The 16,269-nt window shown below is 40.8% G+C and overlaps 1 protein-coding gene across 2 annotated transcripts; it reads right to left on the bottom strand.

The window, feature by feature from the left end:
- Positions 1 to 11,795: 11,795 nt before the first annotated feature.
- On the bottom strand, positions 11,796 to 15,367 carry LOC123132529 (cysteine proteinase inhibitor 3). 2 transcript variants are annotated; one of them, XM_044552354.1, is made up of 4 exons: positions 15,060 to 15,365; positions 13,912 to 14,137; positions 13,492 to 13,583; positions 11,796 to 12,160 (listed from the first exon to the last, which is right to left on the bottom strand). In XM_044552354.1, the coding sequence occupies exons 1-4, from the start codon at positions 15,267 to 15,269 to the stop codon at positions 12,146 to 12,148; spliced, it is 543 nt and encodes a 180-aa protein (XP_044408289.1). In that variant the 5' UTR covers positions 15,270 to 15,365; the 3' UTR covers positions 11,796 to 12,145. The 2 variants fall into 2 exon arrangements, with proteins under 2 accessions (XP_044408289.1, XP_044408293.1); XM_044552358.1 differs by lacking the exon at positions 13,492 to 13,583 and having other exon boundaries at positions 15,060 to 15,367.
- Positions 15,368 to 16,269: the final 902 nt, after the last annotated feature.

Genomic DNA, 16,269 nt, shown 5'->3' with positions numbered 1-16,269 from the left:
CCAACACTAAGGACATCTGACGTGTTAATTCCACGACAAAGATGGTAAGGAGGCAAGTAGTGACTTGACCAAAAGTAAGCTGCCTGCCTGAGTCATAAATGTAGAAATACCAACTAATATTTTAGCAATTCTGTTGACTAGAGGCAGACACTGTTCAACAGTGAGCTTGTAAATCCCCAGTGGCACACCCAGATATGTAAAAGGGAATTGTCCCCTTGCACATTGCAGTGTATTTGTGAAGATGTGCACTTTGTCTTCTGCATGTTAATAGGCACCATAATTGATTTTCCATAGTTGACCTTTAATCCAATGGCTGAGGCAAAAGTATTTAAGAGGGCTTTGAGGCATACCAACTGTCTAGCATTTGCTTGTAATAGGACCAAAGTGTCATCTGCATATTGAATTACTGGAAAATCAAGGCAAGATTTAATTTATAGTGGTGGTGTAACAATGCCCAGTCTCATAGCTTTATCGAGAATTTATTGCAGCAAGTTAGCAGCCAGCACAAAAATTTGTAGAGAGAGGGTCGGCATGTCTAACCCCTCTTCTACGATAGAACTTTTTGCCAGGAATCCCATTCAGCATAACAGCAGATGATGCAAAGGTGAAAATTAATAGCATCCAGGAAATCCATTTTTCACCAAATCCTTTTACTCCGAGAATATCAATAATAGCTTGATGTTCAATAGTATCAAAAGCTTTCTCAAAGTCCAGTTTGAGAACTAACATCTCCTCTTTTGATTTGTGGCACTGGTGTATATATTCATAGGCCCAACCAAGACAGTCTTGAATCATTCTACTCTTAAGAACCCATATTGATTTATATGAATCATCTGCAATATCACTCTTTGCAGTCTATTAGCCAGCAGCTTGGTAATAATCTTAAGTACTCCATTAAGTAGTGAAATTGGCCTGAAGTCATTAGGTGAGATAGGCACTTCCTTATTAGGAATTAAGGTGATGAAATAAGTATTTATGCTCTCTAGGGCTATATTACCAGCATGAAAGGCCATAATAAGATCAGTTATGTCTTCTTTAATGATGTCCCAACAAGCCTTGAGGAATTCATTGTTAAAGCCATCTGGTCCTGGTGATTTATCTGTGGGAGATTTTTGACCACTTCATCAATTTCCTCCTGTGTAAAAGGTTTCTCAAGGTCTTGGAACACTTTAGGATTAACCTTGTGTTCATAAAGGTTGTCTAGATCAAAGTACATTGTGTGCCCATTAGATTGTCCCAACCTTTTTTTGAAAGCCTCCCAAAGAATAGATGCCTTCCCTGCATGGTCAGTGATCTCTGCTTGATCTTCATTAAGCAGCATAGCAATTTTGTTGTGTCTGTGATTGATGGAAGCTTTCGTGTGAAAGAATTTGTTGTTCTCATCACCAAACTTAACCCCTTTGATTTTTCCTCTCTGTTTCCAATAAATCTTTTGATAATTTAGAACCACAAGTAAGTATTCTTTAAGCATAGATCTGCAATTCTCTTCAAACACTGCGAGATCTCTGTATTCCTCAATCATAACCCACAAGAAAATACATGCATTTAAATCTTAAATTTGCTTTTTAAGAAAAGACAAACTCTTAGCCCATAATTTAAGGGCCCTTCTCAATTTTTTAAATTTTGCATTGATTTTATTTGCAGGATCAGTGCAGCCCACATGAATATTCCAAGCTGCTTTGACAATGTCCTTGAAGGAGTTGTGCTTTAACCAATAATTTTCAAATCTAAATACCTTGGACTTGGGAATGGTTGTACCAACTTTGATCGTACATGGGAGATGATCCGAGATAGGTTTGGCTAATGGGAGAGTTGTGGTATCAGGAAAAGCAGTCATCCAAGCTGCTAAAGTGAAGAACCAATCTAACTTTTCAAGAAGTGGGCTTTCCTGCATGTTGCTCCAGTTGTATTGCCTGCCTTTAAGAGATAATTCTACCAGCCCTAAATTACGTATAGCCTCATTGAACAGTAGCATCTGATTAACATCACCTCCAGGTCTATTCCTGTCTTCTGGGGACCTAATGAAATTAAAGTCCCCCATGATAATCCATTCCACATCATTGGTCATTTTAATATTACTGAACCACTGTATGAATTTTGTCTTCTCCTCAAGATTACAAGGACCATAAATATTTGTGAGAATCCAAGTTTGGGAAGAAGTTTTGCAGGTGAATTGGATAGAGATTGAAAATTTGTTGTGGAAAATCATCTCACCACTAGATAGTGCACCATTCCAAGCAGTCAAAATCCCACCAGAGGACCCAAGTGATGGCAAATATTCAAATCTGTTGGATCTTTGAGGGCAGAATTTATTAATATACACAAGATCAAATAGTTCTCTTTTTGTTTCTCGTAAGCAAACAATACCAGCAGTACTTTCTTCACTTTTTTTTCCTGATAGCTAGCCATTTTTCTGGAGCATTAAACCTCTGACATTCCAATTCAGTATGTTCCAAGACTTGATGTTATTCATTGAGAATTATAGATTGTTTTATTTGAAGTACCAAGGTCCATCCCTTGGTATAAATCCCCAGCCATGTGTTCCTCTGAGTGGCAGGAACAATTTTCCTCATCATCATACAATGATCAATCAACCAATAAGGGTAAACTTTCCATAAACATATCAGGGACATCCAAAAATAATAAAACATGGTTCTCTTAAACATAACCATAGACATGCAGGCATCATTTAAGTACCAAATCTTCTTACTAGGAAGCAAAAGGTGCCACACAGGGCCATAACCAGTCTTTTTACAAAAGATATCACACAGTGACCAGACATAAACATCAATAGTAGTGTTGAAACTGAAAGTTTTTAGCAATCTTCTCATGTGCTTAATTTTATGACTTGATCTCATCATTAAGCCATCTTGGATTGATCTGCTACTCCTGTGGCTTTGGGTACCTTGGCCACATCTTCCTGTCCTTTCTTCTTGGGCCTTTTGGACAGCTTCTCCTGAAGTTCCTCCTCTACCACCTCAGTTTCTACCAAATGTTTGGTGTTTTGATTATATGGGATCTTTTCCTTCCTCTAATGGGTATACTCATATTTTAGTTGTTGTTGATTACGTTACTAAGTGGGTAGAAGCTATTTTAAATAGTAGTGTTGATCATAACATGTCTATTAAAATGCTTAAAGAAGTTATTTTCCCAAGGTTTGGAGTCCCTAGATATTTAATGACTGATGCTAGTTCACAATTCATTCATGGTGCTTTTCATAAACTTCTTGCTAAATATGATGTTAACCATAGAATTGCATCCCCTTATCATCCTCGGTCTAATGGTCAAGTTGAATTGAGCAATAGGGAAATCACATTAATTTTGCAAAAAATCGTTAATAAATCTAGAAAGAATTGGTTTAAGAAACTTGATGATGCACTATGGGCTTATAGAACTACTTATAAGAATTCTATGGGTATGTCTTCGTATAAAATGGTTTATGGAAAATCATGTCGTTTACCTCCTAAACTAGAAAATAAAGCATATTGGCCAATTAAAGAATTTAATTATGATTTCAAACTTGCCGGTGAAAAGAGGTTATTTGATATTAGCTCTCTGGATGAGTGGAGAACCCAAGCTTATGAAAATGCCAAGTTGTTTAAAAAAGTTAAAAGATGGCATGATAAAAGAATTCACAAACAGGAATTCAAAGTGGGTGAGCTTGTTCTATTGTACAACTCTTGTTTTAGATTTTTTGCAGGAAAACTTCTCTCCAAATGGGAATGACCTTTTATCATCGAAGAAGTTTATCGCTCCGGAGCTATCAAGATCAATAATGCCGAGGGCACTAATCTAAGAGTGGTTAATGGACAAAAAATTAAGCATTATATCTCTGATACACCTATTAATGTTGAAACTAATATTGTTCAAACTATGACACCGGAGGAACACATAAGAGAGACCTTCCGGAACACTCTGGAACCCTGAAAAAGAGTAGGTGTGTGATACGGTAAGTAAACCGACTCCAAAAATTCCATAAAAATAATTTATGTCCATTTTGGAATATTAGAAGAAAAATACAAAAATAAGAAATAGTTGAGGGGACCCACGAGGAGGTCATAAGGCAACAGGCGCGTCCTACCCCCTGGGCACGCCTGGTTTCCTTGTGGGCCCCTCGTGTGCCTTCCTGACTCCGTTTTCTTTTGGAATACTTGTTTTGTAAGATAAAAAATTCTTGATATATACTCCCGGATGTTTTGACCACTATATTGCAAGAATCTCCTCTGTCCTTGTTTCATGTTGTTTTTCTAGCAGATCTGTCGGTATGTCGTCCCAAGACTGGGATGGAGAGAGTTATGTTTCCCACTATGTTGCAAACACAAGGATCTATGGTGACATTGATCCTTATGGTTGGTCCACGGATGAGGAGCGAAATGCCGATTTGAAGAGGATGAGGACTCTATACTGGAAGAAGAAGAAGAAGAAGAAGAATCCCCTCTACCTCAACCTGTAGATATGCATGTGGAGTTCAAGAAATCAAGTCTCCCAAACTAGGTTCAACCTCCCAACACTCGATTTATTTCCTATCGTAACTTACAAAAGAGTGTTGCTTCATCCTCCTCGGTCAAGTTGTGTCCTTGGGTTGATGGTGCTTTGACTGTCACCGACAAGCTCCGCAAGGAAATCATGGAGCTCAAACATCAAGTTAATAAGCTTGAGGAGGAAAACAGTATCCTTAATGGAATCATCACCAAGAATATTGCACCACCAACACCGAAGAAAGAGAATTGAGTCATGGGTATGGTCACCACCCTTGGCTTGTGCCAACCTTGGGGGAGGTGCCTCGGTATTGTATCACCATCACTTTTATTATCTTCATCTATCTTAGTTCGATCCTTAGTTATTTCGTGATTTAGAAGAACACAACTTTAGTATGATCTATTTTTGAGTGCTAGTTCTATGATCTATCTATCTATGTAATCGAGTTGAGAGTTATATAATAAAGAGTAGTTTGAGTTTTGCTTCTTTACTTTTATGTTTCAATCTTAGCAATGAAAATAATAAAAAGATCATATGCTAATCCCACAGAAAGTAGTGGCTTTACATAAATAAAAATATAATTGATAAATTTGTTGGAAGTTAACAAACATAGTATTGGTCAATGATGCAATTCATGAGAGATTAATAAGGGAAGAGAATATTCACATATAAATATACTATCTTGGACATCTTTTATGATTGTGAGCCCCCATTAAATATTTTATGTCAATTAGTTGACGTTGGACAAGGAAGACAATGTAATGGGTTATGCTTGCTTATATTCACATAGAAGTTATATTGTCATGGATCCTCCGACATGCGGTGCTTGCTCAATATCTTTTGCTAGCCAAAATCTGCACCAAATAGAGATACTACTTGTGCATCCAAACCCCTTGAACCCAATTTCATATCATGAGAGTCCACTATATCTACCTATGGATTGAATAAGATCCTTCAAGTAAGTTGTCATCGGTGCATAAAGCAATAAAAATTGCTCCTAAATATGTATGATCTTTTATTGTAAGGGAAAATAAGCTTTGTGTGATCTTGTGATGGTAAAGAAATAAAAGTGACAGACTACATAATAAAGGTTGTTATCACAAGGGCAATATAAAATGACATTCCTTTACATTAAGATCTTGCACATCCAAAAATAAAAGGTGCATTTAATTTTTCTCTTTGCAAGCATCATGTGGTGGGGAAAGTTTATGCTTTATAATTCATTATTGTGATGAATTCTTACTTGCTCATGATAAGTTCTATGATGATATATTGCTGCTATGATAAGGATCATGATGCTACTATGTCTGTATTTGGTTTTTATCGACACCTCTCTCTCTCTCTCTAAACATGTGGTCATGATTGTCGATTTCGGCTTAGACAAGCGAGGCCTATGTTTGGGGGAGTTGATACCTCCATTTTGCATCATGTTTTCCTATTCATATGTATAATGTTTTTTATCATTATAACACTTTGTGATGCAATTCTAATGTTTTTTCTCTCTTAATTTGCAAGATTTACACAAAGAGGGAGATTGCCGATAGCTGGGATTCTGGACCTGGAAAAGCTACATCAGAGATACCTATTCTGCAGAACTTCAAATGACCTAAAATTTCATGGAGAATTTTTATGGAATATAAAAAAATATTGGAGCAAAGAAGTACCACAGGGGGGCCACCAGTTGCCCACAAGGCAACAGGGCGCGCTACCCCTTGGGCGCGCCCTGATGCCTTGTGGGGCCCACAGCTGGCCATCGGCCCCTATCTTCTGCTATATGAAGGGTTTTTACCTAGAAAAAATAAAGAGAGAACTTTCAGGACGAAGCACCGTCGTCTCGAGGCGGAACCTGGACAGGAGCACTTTTGCTCTTCGGCGGAGTGATTCTGCCGGGGACACTTCCCTCCGGGGGAGAAATCAAAGCCATCGACATCACCAACGATCCTCTCATCATGGGAGGACTAATCTTCATCAACATCTTCACCAGCATCGTCTCATCTCGAACCCTAGTTCATCTCTTGTATTCAATCTTTGTCTGAAAACCTCATATTGGTACCTATAGGTTTCTAGTAGTGTTGATTACATCTCGTAGTTAATGCTAGTTGGTTTATTTGGTGAAATATTATATATTCAGATCCTTGATGATATTCAATACCCCTCTGATCTTGCACATGAATATTATTTGTGAGTAGTTACTCTTGTTCTTGAGGACATGGGAGAAGTCTTGTTATAAGTAATCATGTGAATTTGGTATTCGTTCGATATTTTGATGATATGTATGTTGTTGCTTCCTTTAGTGGTGTCATGTGAATGTCGACTACATGACACTTCACCATGCTTGAGCCTAAGGGAAGGAATTTTGGAATGATAAGTAGATGATGGGTTGCTAGAGTGACAGAAGCTTAAACCCTAGTTTATGCATTATTCCATAAGGGGATAATTTGGATCCATATATTTCATGATATGGTTATATTTATCATAATTCTTCTTTCGTAGTTATGGATGCTTGAGAGAGGGGGTAATCATAAGTGGGAGGCTTGTTCAAGTAAGAACAACACCCAAGCATTGGTTCACCCACATATCAAATTATCAAAGTAGCGAACGCGGATCAAATAAACATGATGGAAGTAACTAGATGTTAATTCTCATGTGTCCTCAAGAACGCTTTGCTTATTATAAGAGACCATTCCGGCTTGTCCTTTGCTATAAAAATAATTGGGCCACCTTGCTGCACCTTTGTTACCATTGCTACTCGTTGCTCGTTACAAATTACCTTACTATCAAACTATCTATTATCGACAATTCCAGTGCTTGTAGAGAATACCTTGCTAAAAATCGCTTGTCATTTCCTTCTGCTCCTTGTTGGGTTTGAGACTTTGATCCCTTATACTTGTGGGTCATCAGTTGCTTGTTCAAGTAAGAATAGCACCTAAGCACCGGTTCACTCACATATCAAATTATCAAAGTAACAAACATGAATCAACTAAACATGATGAACGTGACTAGACGATAATTCCCATGTGTCCTCGAGGACACTTTGATTTATATAAGATAACTTTCAGGCTTGTCCTTTGCTATAAAAAGGATTGGGCCACCTTGCTGCACCTTTGTTACTATTGATACTTGTGACTTGATACGAATTATCTTGCTACAAAACTACTTCATTGTTACTTATAGCTCTTGCAGAGAATACGTTGTGGAAAACCGCTTGTCATTCCCTTCTTCTCCTCGTTGGGTTCGACACTCTTGCTTATCGGAAGGACTATGATTGATCCCCTATACTTATGGGTCATCAGATACCCTGCATGTGTTTGAGTAAGACAATGTACGGATATTTATATCTTTGAAGGTGATGGGTTGCATTGAGAAAGAGTATCTTAGTAAGGAGCATTTCAATGCACCTAGTGAACTTTGATAAAAATGATTCCTGCAAAACAAAGTTCTCAAAGAAAATGTGACAGAGTTCAATGTAATTTTGTCACATGAGTTCATGCAAGATTTTTGAGTGGTTTCTGATACCAATTTCTCTTACAAAACAGTTTTTTGAGAAACATTATAGCAGAGAATTATGAGCAAGATATTTCAGATATTCACAAACTCTGGTAGTATTTCCTCTAGCAAAACAGATACAATAGCAATAATACCGAGGGGGGTCATTTAGCAATAGAACCAGAATGTTAACCAGTACCACATGCAGTACTTTAAAGTTCACACAATCAAAAACTTAAACTATTTGACGATGAAAGAAGCAAATGTTTAGAAGAAGAACCAAACGGCAAACGACCCAACCGTGGAAAATAAACCCGCACATCTACCTCTCGATATCATCTCCCCCTTTTTGTCAACAAGTGGCAAAAAGGAACGACAAGAACATGAGGAACTACTCGTCCGAGGAAGCTGAGGAAGAACTGGAGCCGCTCGAAGAAGGAGATCCAGCCCTTGCCAAAGATCTTGCTCGTTGAAGAAGTTGTGCCAGCAACGGTTGAACTTCCTCTGGCTTGATATTCAGGAGCAATGCGAGTAGACATACCGACAGGTAAATCTTCCCTGGGATTGGTTAGGTCATCCTGGAACTTTGGTAAGGTCACATCTGATTCGTTCTCAAGCACGGCATCAGGCTCGAGAAATAACAAATTTGTTGAAGAAGACCTGGGTGGAAGAACTGGAGTATCACGGTGTCTGTGATCAGTCTCAAAAGCATCAATGTAGTTATACGTCAATGCCCTTGGCTTTGAGTTGATCTTTGGTGTAAAACTTCCAAAGAAGTAACCAAGAGTGCTTCTTCTCCTCCTGCGCCACAAGCAACGCTTGGCGGTCAGTGTTATGAACATAATTCGGCTCAATTGCCAGTTGAAAATTTTCTTTTCTGTTCATTTTGATATGCCTTTTAAGTGATTGTTGTGACCTAAGACAAATCTCATATAGAGAGGGATTTTCATCATGAGAAATCTCAATAGTTGTCCGATTAATCTTCGGTGCTTGAGCAAGTGCAACTTGTTCAGGTACAACAGGTGATTTTTCCTTTGTCATTTTCCTTGATAATCTAAAGAGTATTGCAGACATGGGAATGAAGGATTTCGAGTTGAACCGACAAAACTACTCTTTGTCTTGGAATTGTTGGATGGCATATTGAATCCAAGAAGCATAGATTTTTTATATCCTTTGGATATTCTGCAACAACAGCAGCAAGATTTCAAAGAAATAGATCTTCAAGATTAATTGCATGCCCAAAGGACACGGCGTAGAGTGTGTTCCACACAATTCTTTCACCCTTTGAAGGCATGTTGATAGGTGTCAGAGAAATGCAAATGATGTGAAAGATAACATGATTCCCATAAGTCAAATTCTGGGTCTTGGTCATAAGAATAGGCATCGCCAACCTTTGTAGGATCCATGAGCACATGGAGTTGTGCATCAGTCACATCCTAGAAATGCAACCTATGTTCCATATTTTCATCAATATCATATCGGGGAAAGTTCAGCTTCTTGAGAAATCTTCAGCATCATATGTGATTTTATCGGTTTCAGTCAACCATCCAAATTTCTACATGCTGCAGTCCTTCCTGTCTCTAGAAACATACAGTGTTGCATAAAACTGAAGAATACTTTCTTGCTTCCATCCATGATTGAAGCGAAGAAATCTCTTGGGCCAAATGTATGATCCCTCTACGGTATCCACGTGTTCCGTGTCAATAGTTTAGCAGTGTTTTGTTATCCAAGACAAAGAACAATCAACGGACAAGAAAGAGGTGGAGCAGCCTAATGGCATAAAAATGTAGAGAGAATGGGAGAGCGCAACCAACCAATCTAATCATTTGGAGGGTTGTCCCTCCTAGGGATGAAACTGGAGTGAAAATTTTCCGCTTTTCCGGAGGAAAATGAAAACGGAGAGGAAATGTGAAAATGGAAACGAAAATTTGCAAAATGGAAATTTTTATGTGGAAATGGAAACAAAAATGGAACGGTGATTTCCAGTGGAACAGGCGTGGAAATGGAACTTTCCGTTTCCGTCAATATGGAAATTTTTTTTACTATTGGCCTATTGCTGCTTTGTAGCCCAACCACCGAACAATACACAATGACACACTGAGCAGAATGGATCATTTGAGGCCCAACTTCTACAACCACACACGTACTTAACTAGACCCTATACGCAATTGTCCAGTACTACTACAATAGTACGCTAAGTTGTCGACATAATCATATTATTTTGTACCCATGGTAACAATTCTTTAAATTTGTTTGTTTTTCTGTGCATTTCTTTATGATTCAAGGGGGGTTTAAGTTTCGGTAAACGACCACTTCTGTTTCCGTGTCTGCTTTGTATTCACTCTGTATTCGTTTCCGGTAGTATTCATTTCTGTATTCATTTTCGGGGTTTCCGTATTCATTTCCGCTTCTGCAAAAATATATGAAAACAAATGTGGTAGAACCCAGTTATGTCCGTTTCCGCTCCGTTTTCATCCCTAGTCCCTCCCATCTATATATAGTAGCTAGGGGAGGTCACGACTTGGAGGAGGGGCTCCCTCCTCCTAAGGCCAACGCACCAAGGGAGGAGGATCCCTTCCCAATCCCCAAGCACCACTTAGCTTGTCCTCCAAGCCAGGTGGGTGCGCTACACATGAATTGTTGCAAAGTTTTGCTCGTTGTTTAAGATCATTGATATGTGAAGCTAAATTACACGATTCACATAATGCAAAACGTCGCCACTCCGGATCACGTGCACAGGAGAAAAGGAGGCGATCGTGACTTCCGTTTGCGTGCCGCCTGCGCTGCCGCTGGTCCCCTCTCCCTCCGCCGGCCGTTCCGGTGACGGGAGGGAGGGGGAGCCTTGGATCTGGGCGTGGAGTCGGTTCATAGTAGGGTTAGGGTTGAGAGAGACGCTGTTGAGGCCGTTGCGGCGGCGCCGCGTCTGAATAAGTTTCCCGGGCTCCGTTCACAGTCAGGGGAAGCTCTTGCCTTCGTCTAGGGGTCAGCGGGGTGGGGGACCCCGGATCTCGCCGAGGTCGCGGCCTATGGTGTCTAGGGGTCAACCGATACTGGTCGGTTGGGTCCTCAGATGGGAGGTGGTTGTGTGGAGACAGAGCTTCTTCTTTCTCCTCGTCGGTATGATTTTCCGATGTTGTTCTTCCTCTTACTTTGTGTTGTTGTTGGAGGGATGTCCTGCTTTGCCCGGCGGTTGGCCCGACCGCGGTGCCGGAACCGGATCCTAGTTTTCTTCCATCTAAAAGGGACACATATAGCAGTACTCAAAGCCACAAATGGCGAAGGCTGGTGCAGGCATGTTGAATGCACATGTGTGTTCTTGTCTTTTCGGCGCCTGTGCGAAGAAAAGAGGAGCAAAGAGGCGACGATTATGCCGTGGTTGGAGATGATGACCTACTTGGGTCTGGTTGCAGAGTCTTGTGTTGCAGGGGTCTTCTTGCAAGGTTCATGAATGATGACACGGAGCTTCGAAGATTTTCGTGTTTTACTGGTTGTTTTATAGGGTGATCTCTATTTTCCTGATTCATTGTGCTTGTGTTAGGGTGTGCTTGTACGGGTCAAAAACTTCGCATTATTTCATGATTTGAATGCAAGCAACTTTCACAAAAAAAACATAAAGCAAAACGCATTAACATATTCAATTATGTGAAGATCTTGGTTTTGTATTGAGTTTTTACGACGTTCTTTAGTACTCCCTCCGTATCAAAATATAAAGACGTATTTTTGACAATGTCATAGTGTCAAAAAAGGTCTTATATTTTGATACAAAGGGAGTAGTGACTTGTATGTATGTAGATTTGCCGAACCACATGCCTTGTCCTCGGACACATGAATGAACAATGAAGGCAACACTAACAATGCCATAATGTACATGCCTGAACATGAACTGTATACAATATACAGAGTCCCCATGTTTCAAAACAAATATACAGAGTTCAGACGTCAAACTGTCAAAGGCTCAAAGCATGTCCGTGTGACAGCATATAGTATACTATCTAACAGCGGATGACGATGGGACTAGATCACTAGATGCCATTTGGTAAACAGACTAACGGAGGATAAGAACTTTGCACAGGGGAAACTACTAGTAGTACTTAAGTTCACAGGTTGCTGGCAGCTACATTTCAGAGCCTCATGTTCCGACCTTCACGCCTTCCAGTTCCATACTCTATGGAAGCAACCTTCACACCGTGTGTGCCTGGAAATCAAAATTGGGTTACATTTTGCTACAATGTGCTCACAAACAACTCAACGGAGCAAATAAGTAATGCTCGCTTACGACTTAGTTCTTGTGGTTATACCCCCCAATAACAAAAGAGTATATCTCATGCAAAGTCAATGACCCCCTGCATTTCTAATACTTGGGACCTTGATCAACTCACCCATAACAAGCAAGTTAATTTTTTTTTGCGGGGGGCATAACAAGCAAGTTATTGTTTAAATCAATCTGGACAAAATACCTCTTATAACCCACAAGCACCAGCAATCAGGTATAAAGTGTACCATGATGGGTATATAACTAAACTAACACGGGTATTTTCCGAAATTTCACCATGCGGTTAGGGAAAATGCCAATAATTTAGGAAGGATAATGTTGACTGTTTTTTTTTACTTTGAGCGCTACTTCTTGTAATTTTATGTTTGTGCAGATAAAAAATATTTAAGTACTTCTAGTGACAAGTCTAGTGACATATTTCACATGTCCCATCTAGATAGTTTCAAACATATAGATGGGCAACTTTGAGTACGTCCGGCGACGTGAATCATAACATTATATCAATTTGAATTAAAGCCATGACACTTATTTTGGGACCGGGGGGGGGGGGGGGGGGTATTTCAGAATATCAATATTTTGAAAATCTACTGTGAAGGATAATAGAACGCCATGGCACCAGCATCTTGAAAATAGGGGCAGCCTGGTGCACGTAGCTCCCACTTGCGCAGGGTCCGGGGAAGGGTCCGACCACTTTTGGGTCTTTTCTCTTTTGTACGCAGCCTTTCCCTGCATTTTTGCAAGAGGCTGTTTCCAGGACTTGAACCCGTGACTGCTTTGGGTCACAAGGCAACAGCTTTACGCTGCGCCGAGGCTCCCCTTCCAGCATCTTGAAAATAGGTTACTCAAAAATGGATAAACTATGTCATCACTGCGAGTTGCAATTGATTTCATGGGGAAGGCCGAAGGCCCGGTGCTGGTGTATGATTGACTATACTTTCTTCAAACCGAGAACAGAAAATTGAGTGACAGTAGGTGGTGGTGGATTGCAAATGCTTAGATCTTTCATATTCATAGTATGTGGATAATACACGTGCGACAGCAACCTAATTTGGATTAGGATGTCTGTCAAATAAAAAACTTCTGCATTAGCAAGACAAGATGATAAGTCCTAATTTATTTCTTACTCCTAGGGAAGTTAATCATCAAGCATAAGACATATTAGCCCATGAATATGAACTACTCCTTGAAATTTTGGCGATGACTGGAAAAGGCATTGTGATGAGTTGAACATAAGAAGAGGTGATCAAACAGACCTGAGAAGAGGATGAGTCAACAGAAAGTCCAGTATTCTCGTTGCTGTGCATCTTTGGTGCCATGTCGGTTTGAAGAGACAGCTTGAGGATAGCTGGGAAATTTTACTTTATAAGCACAAATCATCTTTCTTAATAGGTTGAACTAATTAATTACCAAATCATGAAATATTTGATAAATGTGTATACACAGATGTGCAATTTGATCTTTGCAGAGTTCTCTTGCTGAATTATTTTCATTTTATCTGGCCCAATCCAGGTGTTGCCGAACAGGACATGTTTTCCAGCATTAAAGAAGTTATTCAGACCATGCAACAAGACAAATCATCAGCATTGAAATACTTCCAGAACTAGATAGTACTACTTGATAACATTCAACACTATCACCTTAGATGTTAAGAAAGCTAGTGAGACCAAGAATACCTTGCCCAGTGCTACCATCAGAAGCAACGGAAGACTCAGACTGGAAGTCCCCTGCATGACAGAACTCGACAACCGCCTTGAAATTTTGCCACGGCTTCACCCAGACCTTTGCCTTGTACATACTTTTCTTTCCAGAATCCACTACCTCCACCATCAGGTCATGCAAGGTCCCAGCAACCACTTGCCTTTTCGCGTTCACAACCCGTGTAAACTCCAATGCAGAACCCTGCACAGCAAAATTAACATCAGAGGAAATCTAACATGTTTTCATGGAGACTGCACAGCAACATTAACATCAGAGGAACTTGAGCATTATATATTTTGACGAAGAACGCCCCCTATCAGAGAATATAAGCAAACATTAAAAAAATACCATATAATGACAAAATCTGGAAATATTCAAGTTCCCATAGTACTGTGGGAGTATCTCATGATGATCCAAAAAACGTGTCAGGGAGCAACGCGATTCATGATCAGTTTTTTTTCTTTTCTTTTCTTTTTTTCTTTTTTGCGGAAAAGACATAAAGCCCTATATTATCTGAAACGAGCCCTTACAAGAACATCCTTACAAAAAGAAATAAAACATAAGTCCTTGAAAAGTTCAGCACCATCTTCCTTCTGCATCCCAACAGCGCACAGTGAGCAAAGCTCGATGCCGCACCATCAGATATATTCATGAGCTAATAAAAAGCACGCGAAACTGCAACAATTGGAACATGAAAGACACAGCGATGGATCCTAGCTGTTTAAAACGTATGCATAGTATAAAAAGAAGTGGTTTTTAAAAGTTGCTTATGTTTCCACTGACCTGAAGCCAACAAACTCTGCAATTTAGCAATTAGGTCTCAGAACTTGCTGTTGGGCGCTTAAAACGCGGAATAAATAGTAGAATTCCTACATCCACACACGTTTCACCTAAGTCAACGAAATTCTGAAATCGACAAGTAGATCCCTGACTTGCATACTATCGTGCATCATTATGTACTTGAACTTGCACAGATCGAACCCACGCAGAGCACTTGCTTCTTCTTCGACTCATGGACCTAACTGTAACACGCCGTAGGGCAACACAGCTTACTCCGACGACGCGATTCACATCGACCGAATAATTCGGACCCGAGCGAGGAGGGGCGGTAACCGCGGCGCACCTGCTTCCTGTTATGCTCGGCGACGGCGAAGCGCGCGGCGTCCTCGGCCTCGGCCCGCTCGCGGACGGCGGCGAGCATGCCCCGCACGAGGCCGCTCTCGTCGCCGCCGAGGTGGAACCCGGCGGCCCCGGGGACGGCCGAGGCGGCGAGGAGGACGGCAAGGGAGAGGGCGAGGAGCATGGCACCGGAGCAGCCGCAGCGGCGGACCATCGTCGCTCCTCCCGAGCCTTCGATTGGTTGGCGAGTTTGGCGTCGGCGTGTGGTGGCTGTCTGCCTGCTTGCGTCGCTTGCTTCTTGGGTCGGGGGGTGGGGAAAGCGAGAGTGGGGCAGGTTCGGTTGGCGCGGGGGAGACAGTGACGGGTCGAGGCATCCCAGACGTCCAGGGCCTGGATCGGGCGGTGGATGGGAACGATACGGACGCGACTTGCCCGGCAGATCTCGTGTTTGGTTCACGCGGAGTATTTTTAGTTCAAGTTAACGTCTTCTAGTCGATTGCGACGCGCAAGGGGTGAGATGGTGGTTTTATTAGCTTTGAAATTTCGTGATTTTGGTCGTCTTTTTTATTTATTTTGAAAGAGCACGTATTTTCCAACAATTCAAAAAAAAAAGATAAACGTCTCCGTGGGTTTGATGAAGGTTGCCTAGTCACTTCATCAATCATCATCACATAGATAAAAGAAAAATGAAGTGACTATTCAACCCCGTCATCAAATGCACTTTTTTCCCATCCGGTTGAAGACTTCAGTGGCCATGGAACGCCTGCTCCTCCCCGCACTCTCTCCAGCCGCTCCTAATCAGCATGATCGAGACATTGCAGGAGATCTTGATTTTTTCACACAAACTGACACATGCATGTGATCTTGATTTTTTTCACACGCTTTCGTATGACATCCGTTCTTGATCTTAACCACACTATCTTCTTAATGTCAACCCCCCCCCCCCCAAGTACACCACGGAAGTGGACACATTCTGTTCACTATCCGCTCTTGAGGTGGCCAATGATTTTGAAACTAAAAATGAAAAGCTTGAAGTTGTGCATGCTAAACTCCTTAAGGACTTTGAGCACCTCGAAAATGGCTCAAGGGTCATTAAGAGTGAGCTCATCAAACTCACCGAGTCTCATGCACAACTTAATGCTTCATATTCTAAAGAGCTTGCCAAGTTGCCTTCTCCTCTTGCTATTATTGATGATGCTTGTGCTACTAACTCT

This window comes from Triticum aestivum, chromosome 1B, assembly GCF_018294505.1.
Source record: "Triticum aestivum cultivar Chinese Spring chromosome 1B, IWGSC CS RefSeq v2.1, whole genome shotgun sequence".
NCBI lineage: Eukaryota > Viridiplantae > Streptophyta > Magnoliopsida > Poales > Poaceae > Triticum > Triticum aestivum.
The sequence above is the reverse complement of the archived record's forward strand: the minus strand, read 5'-3'. Positions and strand labels throughout refer to the sequence as shown.

Coding starts and splice junctions, on each gene's coding strand:
- LOC123132529 (XM_044552354.1), bottom strand. CDS start 15,269: ATGGTCCGCCGCTGCGGCTGCTCCGGTGCCATGCTCCTCGCCCTCTCC. Junction 14,138..15,059: donor CCGAGCATAACAGGAAGCAG/GTGCGCCGCGGT, acceptor TTTGCTGTGCAG/GGTTCTGCATTGGAGTTTAC. Junction 13,584..13,911: donor TGATGGTAGCACTGGGCAAG/GTATTCTTGGTC, acceptor AAAATTTCCCAG/CTATCCTCAAGCTGTCTCTT.